The 13,452-nt window shown below is 40.3% G+C and overlaps 1 protein-coding gene across 1 annotated transcript in view; it reads right to left on the bottom strand.

The window, feature by feature from the left end:
- Nucleotides 1-13,452, bottom strand: part of MYH15 (myosin heavy chain 15) — a 113,499-nt gene that overhangs the window by 92,343 nt on the left and 7,704 nt on the right. Inside the window, 2 exon segments of the mRNA XM_073230461.1 lie at nt 5,281-5,355; nt 5,358-5,414. Coding sequence (XP_073086562.1) covers nt 5,281-5,355; nt 5,358-5,414 — 132 coding nt within the window.

Below are 13,452 nucleotides of genomic sequence, written 5' to 3'. Positions count from 1 at the left end.
ATAAAAGAGAAAGACAAAAATCCTTGGCATCAAGGAGTTTATAATCCTTGTAAATAAAACACAAACATAAATGGCAAGTCAATAAAACAATTGTATTATTTGTAAGGGACAAATCAAGTATTTTGAAAGTGTGAAAGAGAGAGTCATCACTTCTGGATCGCATGACGAGAGATGATTTCAAAAAATAAGCAGCATGTGATCTGAGTCTTGAGAAGTGTATTGATAGACAAATATGGGAGGACGAGAATTTCTGGGACAGAGAATAGCATAACTTAAAGACACAGAGGCAGGAGAGAGCAGGTATGGTCCAAGAATACAGACTGGACCACAAAGCCATGGGGTGAGTGATAAATGGAAAAGAGCAGGTGATTTTCTGGCCCTTGAAGACATCTGATGCCACTATAAGGTATTAGGTAAATAATGGGGAAACATTAAAGGGTATTCTAGCAGAGAAATGACACAGTCAGGCTTCAGAACACTTAATTTTGTGGAAGTGTACAAGAGAGAGAAGAATGGAAAGAATACAGAGACAGTGAACCCATTTCAAGAATCTGAAGGTCTAAACTGGCCATGGGAAAGGGAACAAGACTGAGAACTATGACTAGGAGGTTTCTGGGCTGAGAAGAAGAGAGAAGAGTAATACCATGAGTACAAAGAGAAAAGTCAGTAGAAAGACATCACCTGGGGGAGAAAATGGTACAGTGACTTTGGGCCATGCGGTTTGGGGTGCCAGGAGATTATGCAGGAGAAAGTCAGAAATGTGAAGTTGGGACACAAGAAAAAGGTAAAAGCAAGGATAGTCCTTAAGTCTGGGTGTCCTTCCCCTTTCCACCCTCATCTCCATTTGTCTAGCTCCTTCAATCCCTGCCTAAATGATTAACTGGGAAAAAAATAACAAAGCTTATTTTATTAAGAGTCCTTAGAAATGGATAAAAATCTAGTATCTCAATTTTTTTTAAGTGGCTATGGGTAGAAACAAAAAGCCAAAAAAAGAAATACAAATAAGTAATAACATATAATAATTAACTTTATTAATATCTCAAATTAATTACAAACAAAAACTTGGCTAACTGGCAAAAGAAAAATGGTAACTTAACACTGGTGAGGATAGTTAGACAATTACTCTCAGATGCTACTGTTGGGAATATAAAGGGTAAGACAGGGAAATTTAAGAAAAAATACTTCTAGAAGTTTATTTCAAGAAAATACTATATATATATAAATATATATCTTTGAATCTAACGATAGTCACCAAAATTTTGTTCATGATGGCAAAAATCTGGAAATAAATTCACTATTCAATAATAAGAGATATTTAAATTAATTATGGTACAACCATACAATGGGATGCTTTGTAGTTATCTAATAGGATATTGCAAAAAATATGAAAGATATTCACAAATAATTCAGTAAAAAAATATCTTATGAAATAACATGAAGAGGATGATCACATTTTTATTTTAAAAAGTTACCTGTGCATATTCAACTAGAAAAAGACATGAAAGATGTGTCCTTTGGCATTAACAGTGATTGTCCCTGAGTAGGCAGGAGTCTTTGAACGAATAATTATCTACTACCATGTGCCAGGCATGGTTTAAAACCTAGAGATGCACCAGTGAACATACCAGTTAGGTCCCTGGTCTCAGGGAGCCTACATCTGATGGGGGCTAGAGAGTAGGGCAGTCAATAGTAAATAGCTGTGTGAATGACAAGGAGAAAGATATTCAGCGTAAAGGGATAGAGAGTGATGGGAAGGTGGTAGAAATGGGCAGAGAAGGCTTTTCTGATCAAGTAACACCAAGACGTAGCCTTAATAAAGCGAGGGAGTAAGCCATGAGGGGGCCAAGGAAAAGAGCTCCAGGTAGCAGGAGGAGTTAGTGGAGAAGTCCTGGAACACAACTGCTTGCATGCTCCATGAGCCCAAGGGATGGTGGGGCTGAACCAGGGGGAGTGAGTGAAGGGAAAATGGTAGCAAAGGTTCTGCACTCAGTTCCAGTAGTGAGGGGTGGGGTGGAGGTGGGTTTCATCCCAAGCAATTCTGCAACACCATCTGGGTATCCTACAATTCAACTCAATTCAGATACTATCTACCTAGAAATAGCATCAGATTTCATGGTTACGGGTTCTGTCCTGCAGGACTGCTGCTCCTCACCAACAGATGCTGATAGCCAAGTCTACTTTGTCACTTGGACTAGACTGACAGGCTACAGATCAGAGGTTCCAACAGCCTCCTCTTCAGGGTCAATTAGTTTGCCAAAGGCTCATGGAACTCAGAGAAACACTTTACTTACTGGTTCAGCAGCTCATTAGAAAAGGATATAACTCAGGAAGAGCCAGGAATGCACAGGGCAAGGTCTGGGGAAAGCGTGTAGAGATTTCAGGCCCTCTCTGAGCACGCCACTCTCCCCAGTCTCCATTTCTTTACCCACTGGCAGCTTGCCAGACCCTGTCCTTTGGGTTTTGATTGAGGCTTCATTATATAGGCATGATTGGTTAAATCTTGGCCTTTGGTGATAATCTCCAACCCCTCTCCTTTCCTCTCTCCAGAGTCGGACTACAAGTTCTAACTCTCTAATTAAATGGTTAGTTATAGTCATAGGTCATTATTGCTCTCATCACTCAGAAAATTCCAAGGGTTTTAAGAACTCTGTGCCAGAAATGAGAAGGAAGACCAAATATAAACTTTTTATTAAAATTACAATATCACAGTAGGAGATGGTATTAGAGATTTAGAAAGGTATCAAGGGGGTGATGATGAGGACGTAGGGTTTAAGTAAGATAGGAGCTATGGGTGAATCTAGAGCAGAGATGGGGGCAGGAAAAGGATCACCATGGCTGCTACATGCAGTGCTCTCGGGAACGCGACAAGGATGGAGACAGCATGAGCAGTAAGGAGGCTGTTGCAACCATCTGGGGAGAGAAGGTGGACTGGGCTGGATGGCAGCAGTGCACATGGTCATGGTAAGTAGTTGTGTATTTTATGTATATTTTAAAGGTAGAGAAAACAATAAAGAGAGCAGTTCAGGATAACTCTAAGATCTGAGTCAGGGCAACTGGAGAATCCAACTGACATTTAGTCAGAAGACAGAAACAAGGAGTTGGCAGTGGGGACAGAAGTGAGATGAAGAGTCCCATTTCATACATGTTAGGTTTGAGATGATCACCTAAAAAATGAGCAGAGAAGTGATTCAAGGGTTGAGCCCAGCAGCCATATAGCAGTTAAAGATAGAGAAGTTGAGGAAGTTCCAGCAAAGAGCCTCAGAAGGAATCACTTTCTCAAGGACATTGGGTGTGATAGTACATGTTTTATTTGCTTACCTGTGTTTTCTGATTAAGTATGCCATGCTCCTGTAATAAAAATTATTCTTAAAAACCTTTGTTTCAATGAATGGAAAAAGCAAAAAACAAAATGACAAAACAATAAAATAAGGCAATGAAATAAGATGCTATAAAAACATATTAATATGTCAATACAAGAGATTTTGCCCGACCTTCAGGTCACATTCCTTCACTTCACTCTCGTCTGTGCTAAAGCGCTCTCTTCTGGAGGAAACTTTCTCAGCACCACGTCTCCAAGAACCCCTTCACTCAGTTACTCTTTACACTTAGACTTTGCTTTACTTTTTTCATTATAACTTCATGTATATTTGTGTGTTTATGTATATATTATCTGTCTCCCACACTAGAGAGTCAAGAGGGATGATATATTGTTCACAGGTATATTCCCAGCACCAAAAATAGTCCCTGGCATAGGCTGGACCCAAAAGTTATTTTTTGAAAAATAAAAAAAACAAACAACCCAACAAAATGGGCAAAGGACTTGAATAGATGTTTCTCCAGAGAAGATACATAAATGGCTAATAAGCATATGAGAAGATACTAAACATCACTGATCATCAAGGAAATGTAAATCAAAATCACAATAAGATACTACTTTACACCCATTAAAATGACTACTATCAAAAAAACAGTAAACAGTATTGGCGAGGATGTGGAGAAATTTGGAATCCTCTTGCTTTGCTGGTGGGAATGTAAAATGGTACAGCTGCCACCAGTATGGTGATTCCTCAAAAAATTAAACATAGAATTACCATTTAATTCAGCAATTCCACTTCTGGATATATACAGAAAAGATTTGAAAGCAGGACCTCAACAGATATTTGAACACCAGTGTTAACAGCAGCATTATTCATCATAATGAAAAGCAGACTAACTCAAGAGTCCATAAAGGGATTTTTTTAAAAATGTGGAATATACATACAATGGACTATTTTTCTGTCTTATAAAGGAATGGTATTTTTACACATACTACAACATAGATGGATCTTGAAGGCATTATGCTAAGTGAAATAAGCCAGAGCCAAATGGATAAGTATTAAATGATTCCATTTACCTGAGGGACCTAGATTGCTCAAATTCATAGAGATGGAAAGTTGAATGGTGGTTGCGAGGCATTAGGGAAAGGGGGTAACAGGGAGTTATTGCTTAATAGGTACAGAGTTTCAGTTTGGGATGATGAAAAAGTCTAAAGACACCCATGCAAAGGTACGTAATGCCACTGAACTATATATACACTTAAAAATGGTTAAAATGATAAATCTTATGTATATTTTACTGTAATCAAAAATTAAAATTAAAAATTACTTGAAAAATTTGGGAGGTTTTTCTCTTTTAGTTTCAAGTGCCATGAATTTTAATATTAAATGAAATAATTATCCTAACTATGCTTATTTCTTCTCAAAATGTGGTTTTCTGTTTTAATGATCACTCTAGACAGAGCACTCATTTGTAAGATGCCTCAAATCTTTTTGGTAAGCAGGCAATGCTATAGATTTTCTAAATGTGAATAAAAAAAATGAAGAAAAATGAAGGCATTGGATCTTAACCCAGTGGAGAATCCACCTTTGAAATTCTAAACATGTTTGTTCACACCTCCATTATGTCACTTAATACATCCTATGGTAATTTTCTCCATTCTCTGTTTTTCTCAATAGTCTATGTGCCAAAGGCAGGCTAGGGCTTAATCAATCCTATATCACCTACGTCTACTGGCTTTGTAAATAATTAGTTAAGGAACTCTTTATTCTAAGATCCAAGGATACTACATCAGAATGGTGATGGAGAGAATAATTTTGAGGACTAGCAATCAAGAAAGACTGCTGAGAAATTTGAACATTTTCCAAAAACCAAGAGACAAAGTCAACTGCAAGGGAAAGAGGAGCAGGCCTGAGACCACAGAGTTGAAGAGAATATAGGCCATGTCTTCAGAGCATTTCTCGCTTTCTGTGCCATCTGCTTCCACTTGCTCTTCTCTGGATTTCTGTTTAAATTTCATGTTGCCAAAGTGTGTGATGCTCCAGTGAATTTATAGGATCCATAGTTCTCATCAGGAAGGAAGCCCAAGAGGGCCAGGGCTTGCAGTAAAAAGAGAAACAGATGGTGGTGTCTTCATTTGCCTAATGGCTGCAGTAAGCACCTCACCCCCACTGTGTGTCACACCTCCCCACATTCTGTGGGCGCTGAGCTGGGGCTGCCAAAGGAAGGCGACAGATCACCACCGCCCAAGGTGTGACAGCTCTGTTCAAAGCAATGCAGATCAGCCCTGTTGGCACTTGGTCTCCTGCAGTCTGCTTATCTCTTTAAAAGAGAATTAGGAAGGCACAGTACTTGGCCTGTTTCATTTCCAGTAGTTTAAGAAGTTTCCTTCAGTGCCCTCCTCCCCTCCTCTCCCTTCTAGCAATTGATCATTGATCATTACCCTTCTGTATGAGGTAAATTATTTTGCTTTTCATGGCTATGGCAGAAGGAAGCACCGTATCAGATGGGTTTGTTTATTTCTGGGATCCCTTAACTACTCCCAACGTTATTTCAGAGCAGAGACATTTCTACAACTGACAAAAGTATTAAAGAAAAGGAAAACCCTGTCACCAAAGCACTGTGTCCTTAGAGCCTCTGCACATGCTCAGATGTGCATTCGCACATGCTCCAGGAGGGTGGAAATCAGCACAACTTTCTGGTGGTTAATTTAGAAAATGTATCAAGCGACTATAAAGAATTCATAATCCTTACCTAGTAGTTTCACCTTTAGACATCTAGCATAAGGTGAATCTAATATACAGAAAAAGCATTTACCACCCAAGATATTCACAACTGTAAGAAAACAAACACAAACCCTTGAGTCTAACAAAAGAACAGCCTACTACAGGAAAAATGCCTGAAAAAATATTAAGTATCCATTTAAATGTTTCTGTAGAGTTTGTAATAATACTGAAAATGCTTAAGATTACTTAAAAAAGAAGACTTTTTATACCAAATAGTATATGCAGTGTGATTACAATCTTTTATTAAAAACAACAACAGAACAACTATATAACATCAACCCCAAATAGACAAAAAATGGATAAAGACTGTAAAGACGTATACCAAATAAAAAGTGTGGGGCGACAGAGTTGAAACATCTTCCTACTTTCCTGTATGTTCCGAAGTTACTCTATTGACAATATATACTAATAAACTTTGGACAGGAGCAGCCTGGAGGGGCTCCATCCACTCTCCACCCCCAGGGGAAGGAGGGTCACTTCCCCAGGACCTTTCAAAGAAAGACCCTAAGATGCTTACTTTCATTCCTCCTTGATTTTCCAGACTTTGCTTTGAAAACTAATAAGCCTTACATCTGTGGCTAGCAGTTCTTTGGCAACATCCAAGTTCTCCACAGAAACTACCCCATGAGAGAAAAGTGAAAGTCAGAGGGCTTTTCAAACACCAGGAGCATATCTGCAGTGGGAAACCATCAGTTAAACAGATTAAGGAAATCCTCAGGGCTTTAGAAAATATAATTGACCAATATTCACAGTTTACTCTTCCAGCTTATAGCATACTTGTAAACAAGCCAAAATAAAATCCATATTCAACACCCAAACCTCTGCAATCAGATTTTGCCCTCTATTAACTTGTCAGTCATGTATGAATGCCTCCCAAGAGAAGATCAGGCAGGCCAAATCCGAAATCAGATTCAATTGCAGCAGCTTGAATTGGTGTGAAAAAAACAAGATGATGTGTGTTGGCAAAACTTTGAAAACAGGAATGTGGCCTAGATATGTGGTGGAGGGCAGAGGACAAAAGTGTTTTGTAAAATTATAAGTGTATCAAGACGGAGTTTTGAAGCTAGGAAGAGGTGGACCCTGGGGTCAGCGCCCAGGGAACATGAGCTGTGTAATCCTGTCACATCACATCCTCCCTATTAGGAGGCCGAGTCTGTCTTTCAAGGGATCCATAAATCAGCTACTGTGTTCAGCACCACACCTCTGATATGTCTAAGATTCCTGACATGATTCACTTAGTCAGGAAACAACGCAGGCCAAGGCCAAAGCCGCCTGTCAGGGCCCGTCAGCCCCCGACGTGGCTGAATCACATCGAGCACTGACTGCCCAACATCTCCTCCTACCGAGGTTTCTTTGAGCTGATCTGATTTTTGTGTTCATCACTCAGTGAAATGAAGCTCTGTTTTCCTGGATCCCAAATCTCAGAAACAAAGGAACTGTGTCACTTAAACATTTACAGCAGCTTTTCTAAGAAACAACCCGAATGTCCACCGACAGTTAACAAACTGTTGTGTACCCATATGATGGATTATCACTCAGCAAACAAAGGAATGAACTACAAATATATGCTACAACATGAAAGAATTTCAGAATGATTATGCTAAGTGAAGAAAGCAGTACCAAAAAATAACACACTGTATGACTCTGTCTTATAAAATTCTAGAATATGCAGTCCAATCTATAGTGACAAAGTTAGGGACTGAGTGGGGAGGCAAAGACTCAAAGGAGTGAGAAGGGGCAGCAGGGAGGGATTCTAAAGGATGTTGAGAAAACTTTTGAGTGGATTCAGCAGTATCTTGATTGGGGTGATGGTTTCATGCAGATATTTATATGTCAACACTTACATTTATGTCAATATTACTTCAATAAACTAATTTATGAAAGTTAAAAAGTAAAAACTTTGACCAATCCAAAGGAAATGAAGCTGATGGCAAGTACAATATACATATTTTTAGTAGAAATGTAAGCCATAAAAAATGTTTTATGTATTTGAATGATGATACAAATGTCTCTTAAATGTTAATGCTTGTCAAGAATCTCATGTTCTTCCTCATGCCCTTCTTGATATTGACAAATATTTCTTGAGATCAAACAATGTAAATTTTAGAGATACATCAGGTAAAAAAAAGAAAATCCTGACCTTGTAAACCTTATATTCTGGCAGGAGGAGACAGAAATTTTAAAAATAAATAAAATGTATGAAAATATATGGACAGTAAGATGGGAATAAGTGCTATGAAGAAAATAGCAGGAAAGGGAGTAGAAAGTATGACAGATGCAGAGTTGCAGCTTTTAATAGGTTGATCAGGGGAGGACTCCATAAGGTGACATTTGAGTAGAGACCTGAAAGAGTTGGGGGAGAGAACCTAGTTGATGAACAGAGCAGGAGTGCTCCAGACAGAGAGGAGCTTATGCAAAACAAAGGCCCTGAGGTGGGTGCTTGCCTGGTATTTTAAGTGACTAAGGTGGGTCTGGAAGGGACAAATTAAGGAAGTAGGGAGAAGCAGGTCATGCGGTCACATAGGCATCAAGAGGACAGATCATGGTGCCTCATAAGCCATGGTGAGGATTTGGGTGTTTATGCTCTGTGTGAAATAGGAACCCATGAAGATATTTGAGTGGAGGAGCGATGTCATATGATTTCTCCTTTTTTTTAATTTACCATTGCTGCTGGGCTAAAGACAGAGGGGCAAGAGGGGAAGCAGGAATACCAGGCAGGAGACTGCTGAGTAACCCAGGAGAGACGATGTATCTGATCAGAGTAGCAACAGCAGAGATGGTGCAAAGCAGTCAGAGCTCAGGTTTTGAAAGTGGAGTCAGAAGGATTTGGTGGGAGTTAAAATAAGTATCAGGTGGGAGAAAGAGACAATCAAGAAAAAGTTCAAGGGTTTGTGACTAGGCAAGTGGAAGGATGGAGCTGTCTTCCACGGACCTGGGAGACACTGGTAAGAGCAGGTCTGGGGAGGTGGGGTTCAGTAACTAGATTTTAGGCACATTAAATTTGAGATGCCTATGAGTGAACTATGAATACCTACTCAGCATGGGAGAAACTCAAAATAATTTGCCAAGTGAAATAAGCCAAAAAGGAACATGTATTGTATGATTCCATCTTACAAAATTCTAAAAAAGAATTTGACTTTATTTTTGTGTAAGCCCAAAGGAAATTTATACACCAGAATCTCAAAAGACCTTGGGCATACACATTAATTTTGTTACAGGTTCTTCTACATGTCGCCATTTTTTCCATATAAATTTCCCTCGCTCAAAAAACCATACTGTTTACTGTATATACAGCCTAAACCATAGCAATTTATGATTATTTCGTTTTTACACTGTGGAAAATCCTCAAAAAATAGTGACATGACAGAACAAAAAAATCAATAGCAAGTAGTTTCATCATAAGCCACTCATATGATTTGGCCCTTCTCCAAACCAAGTGGAGAGTCTAAAATGAGTCTGGAATACTGGAGACAAATCTGGACTAATGATCAAATTTTGGAAGTCATCAGATAGAAATGATCATCTTTAAAGACATCAGCCTGAATGAGGTCATCACAAGACAGATTCAGGGATTGAGCCCCAGGGCACTCTAAAGTCATGGGCTAGATGAACGAGAGGGAACCTCAAAAATTCCCAGAGATTTAGGAGAAAAGGTGAGGGTGATATACACGGGAGGGTGATGCGCTGAAAGCCAACAGGAGAGATTTTCAAGGAGGAGGGAGTGATCAGTGGTATCAAATACGGTCACACTCTAAAAAGGTCAAGAATATCTTTATGTTTTCTTTGGTGAGACTCACTTGTGGCTTTACCGGTGACTTTCAAATCTGGATTCTGAGCTCCAGACTTGGATCTCCAATTTCCCATCAGGCACTTCAGTGTGCGTGGCCATAAGGAGCTCAAACCCAGCACTCCCAAAACTGAATCTGTGATGTTTTCCATATCTGCCCTGAAGCTATTCCTCTTCAGTGGCTCCTCCTGCCAGTGAATGTCACCACCCTATGCATATAAGACACCTGGGTGCCACAATATCCTGTCCCTTCCCCTCCTTCACAGCTCAAATTCAGACATCATCTCCATGTCTTTCAAATCAAAGCATTTACTTTATCTTTTTTCTCTAAGACAGGTATATCCTACAGGAAGAGATAAGAATACAGAAATAACACAATCCTTTCCCTCAAGGAGGCTAGAGGAATCGCAGACCTAACAAGTGCAGGAAATGTTGTGTGTGTGTTTTTAGGGTGGGGGCATATTCTAGTTGGCTCATTAAAAAGAAAAATCTATATTTTATGATCGTTTTGTCAAGAATTACCTTCTAAATAATTCTAAATGTGCCTTTTATATACTTTTCTTTTTACTCTCATGTTTATTATGTCACTTTTAATCACTTTCATCCTGGTTATGGCGATCAAAGGTTCACATTATATTCTCTCTGCTGAATAAAGGAAAATAGAAACCTTCTATAGCAAGGCTCACTACATTTCCAGGATCAAATTAATGATAAATTGAACTTAGAATCTAGTCTCTAGTATTTCTGTTAGACTACACCACTCACCTCCTCAAACTTGTGCCCATATTTATGATGGGATTCCATTTACTCCAGTGTCACAGACAGAAGGAGGGTCTTGCTTCCATCCAAGCAGGCCCAACAATTGGGCAAACACTGAGGGAAGCCGAGCAGGGAGGAAGAACACCACATGCCTGAGGTGTAGAGGAGCAGGGCGAGGGAGAAGGCAAGATTCAGAGGGGTGGGTAGTAAGGTGGAGTGGTGTGCCCAAGTTCTGTACAGCCATGTCTCCCTCAGCACCTCTCCGCACCTCCCTGCTTCCAGATACATCATTTCTAGAAGTCATTAGTACACCTAATGGACTTTCCTTCTATCTGCTTCCAATCAGAAACATGGCTGCTGTGTTGGCCTAACCTTTTCTGGGCAGGGCTGTACTCAGTATGCCGTGGTCATTCTAAAGAATGTACAGACTAAATGCATGAGTGTTGAAGAACTCTGAAAGGTCTTTAGCTCAAAACATCTTCCCCACTGGGCCTTATCAAGATTTATTTTCAAGGAGCAGTGCATTTTAATGGGTTGAGGCTTGAGGTTATCTCACAGGAGTATCATATAAACAGGGATTCCTTTATTTAATTAATTTCACTCTACCAATAGAAATGGCCCTGAAAGAATGTAAAAAAAAAAAAAAGCAAAGCACAATTGTACTTTTTTAAAGATACTGTTAGTGCCAGAGATAATCTAGGCCAGTAAGGGCCCACATAGAAGACTGTCTACCAGGCTGTGGCACATGAGGGTAGGGGGAGCTTGTCAAGAGGGATGGGAGGTGGATAGCATAGAGAGGAGGCATGAAAGGATGCTAAAAGTAAATTGCTTCACAATTTCAAAAAGTACAGGTGTCAACCTTTGTACAATTTCGTTGCTAGATTCTACACTCTAGTAGGAGATGCAAAGACACCTTTAAGAAGGAACATTTTATCATTTTAGGCTTTGTTTTACATGTCATCCTGACATTAAATTTTACTTTCCACATGGCTGAATGTTCTCCAAGACTCAACTGTGTTCAGTATGAAAGGGAACAAGGCTGACATTGGGCAAAAAAAAGTTTAGAATCACAAATAAGGTTTTGTAGCTAGTGCCGCTATGCCATGTCATTAACTGTTCCCCAGTGGTGCCATGTAGAGCTGAAGAGGTTGTGCACTGCCCAACTCCAGAATTGTTCACATAGCCTACAGTTTGAAGAGCATTCTCTGGAGCTGGGCCATCCACAATCTGATGACCCCACACACATCTGTATCCCCTAACAGCTATTGGGGAGAAAGGGAGTAAGGGTATGAGACTAGCTCAAGAGAGCATAACTGAATATGCTCTGAAATAGGATGTCAGATGCTGACGGTTTCTTTTCCCAGAGGCATTCAGGCCACTAGTAGACAGACTCAGGTACATGTCTTGGCAGCCACTACTATGCATTATTGCCATATATTCAGGAAACTAGGCAAAATGTCAAGGATTCTCAGAGGCAAGGACAGGTTTCCTGACCTCTTGTCCTAGAATTCATACCACAGGTGACTAACAAGAATGGATATCACAAATAAACAGAAAATAAAAAAGTCAAAGGAGAGAAAAAGAAAGACACATGCAGGGCCAAGCTATATAGATGGCACTGAGAGCTAAAGGACCTCGAGCATCTAACCTGAGGGCCCGAGGAACCGAGTTTAGCTATGCCTGGAGGAAAGATAAGGGGAGAAGAGACGTCCCAGGCCATATCACTAGATGGGACCAGCTCTCAGGTACATCATCCGATTTCCTTGGCTCCCTCAGTGCGTAGCCAGCCTCTCGGTTGATTTTCGACACCAGGTTCTTTCACACTGAAAATGCTCATATTTTAGGAATTTTGGACATAACCCTCATATGCAACATTGTGGCCTCTTGTATCAATCCTCAGGACACTCTAACGCTCTTCCTTGGCAAACATGAATAGAAAGAGCTCCAAATTTAAAACTGTCCCAAGGAATGACAATTGGTGTCGAAAACAAGTGGAGTGACAATACCCAATTTGGACCACCAGATGTCAGTCTTTGTACAATAATCAATCTCAGCAATCCCCAAAGATGACAAAACAGATGAAACCAGAAGCACGCATTTGCCATAGCAGCCCAGTCTTAGATGGCTCTATTAGTAAGTAGAGATGCTCCCCAACTGTTGCTGTCACTGCAGGTACCCACAGTGGATCCTGTGTGTCAGATGCCCTGCACAGTGTAGAGATTTGTGTCAAGAACGTTAGGTTTAGCACAGCCCCACTAAATGGAAGAAAGACCAAAAGAAATCTGCTCCAGGTTTAGTGGATGGCAGATCACCAATTGCATCCATGGCAAAAAGCACCATCTGGTTTGCAGAGCCTTCCCCACTTGGCGGGGGGCACTTAGGATCTGAAGACCGTGTGGTCAAAACACTGCCATATTTGTGACATACTTAATCTGAGCATAACGGGCCAGGGCAATTGTTCCCCACCAATTTGCTCACCAGAATCTTGGATCTCATCCCACACCTACTCCCGTTGGAGTGCCGTGGTCTTCAGTGGCTCACCTCACATGCAATACCTTTGAAATCCAATCAGCTTGTCCTTCTCTGCTTCCAGTGACTTCCCATAACACTAAAAGTGTAAACTCTCTGCCATAGCCTGCAAGATACTGCATGGTCTGATCCTGCCTATCTCCCCCTGCATTACCCTCTCCACTCTGCCACCCACAATGGCTATCTTGCTGTTTCAAGAATAAACAAATGCATTCCTTCTTCAGGGCTTTTGCACTCACTATTCCCTCCTCCTAGAATTTATTACTGGAAATCTTG

Source organism: Manis javanica, chromosome 3 (assembly GCF_040802235.1).
Source record: "Manis javanica isolate MJ-LG chromosome 3, MJ_LKY, whole genome shotgun sequence".
Lineage (NCBI taxonomy): Eukaryota > Metazoa > Chordata > Mammalia > Pholidota > Manidae > Manis > Manis javanica.
Note: the sequence above shows the minus strand (reverse complement) of the source record. Positions and strands in the feature narration are given on the sequence as shown.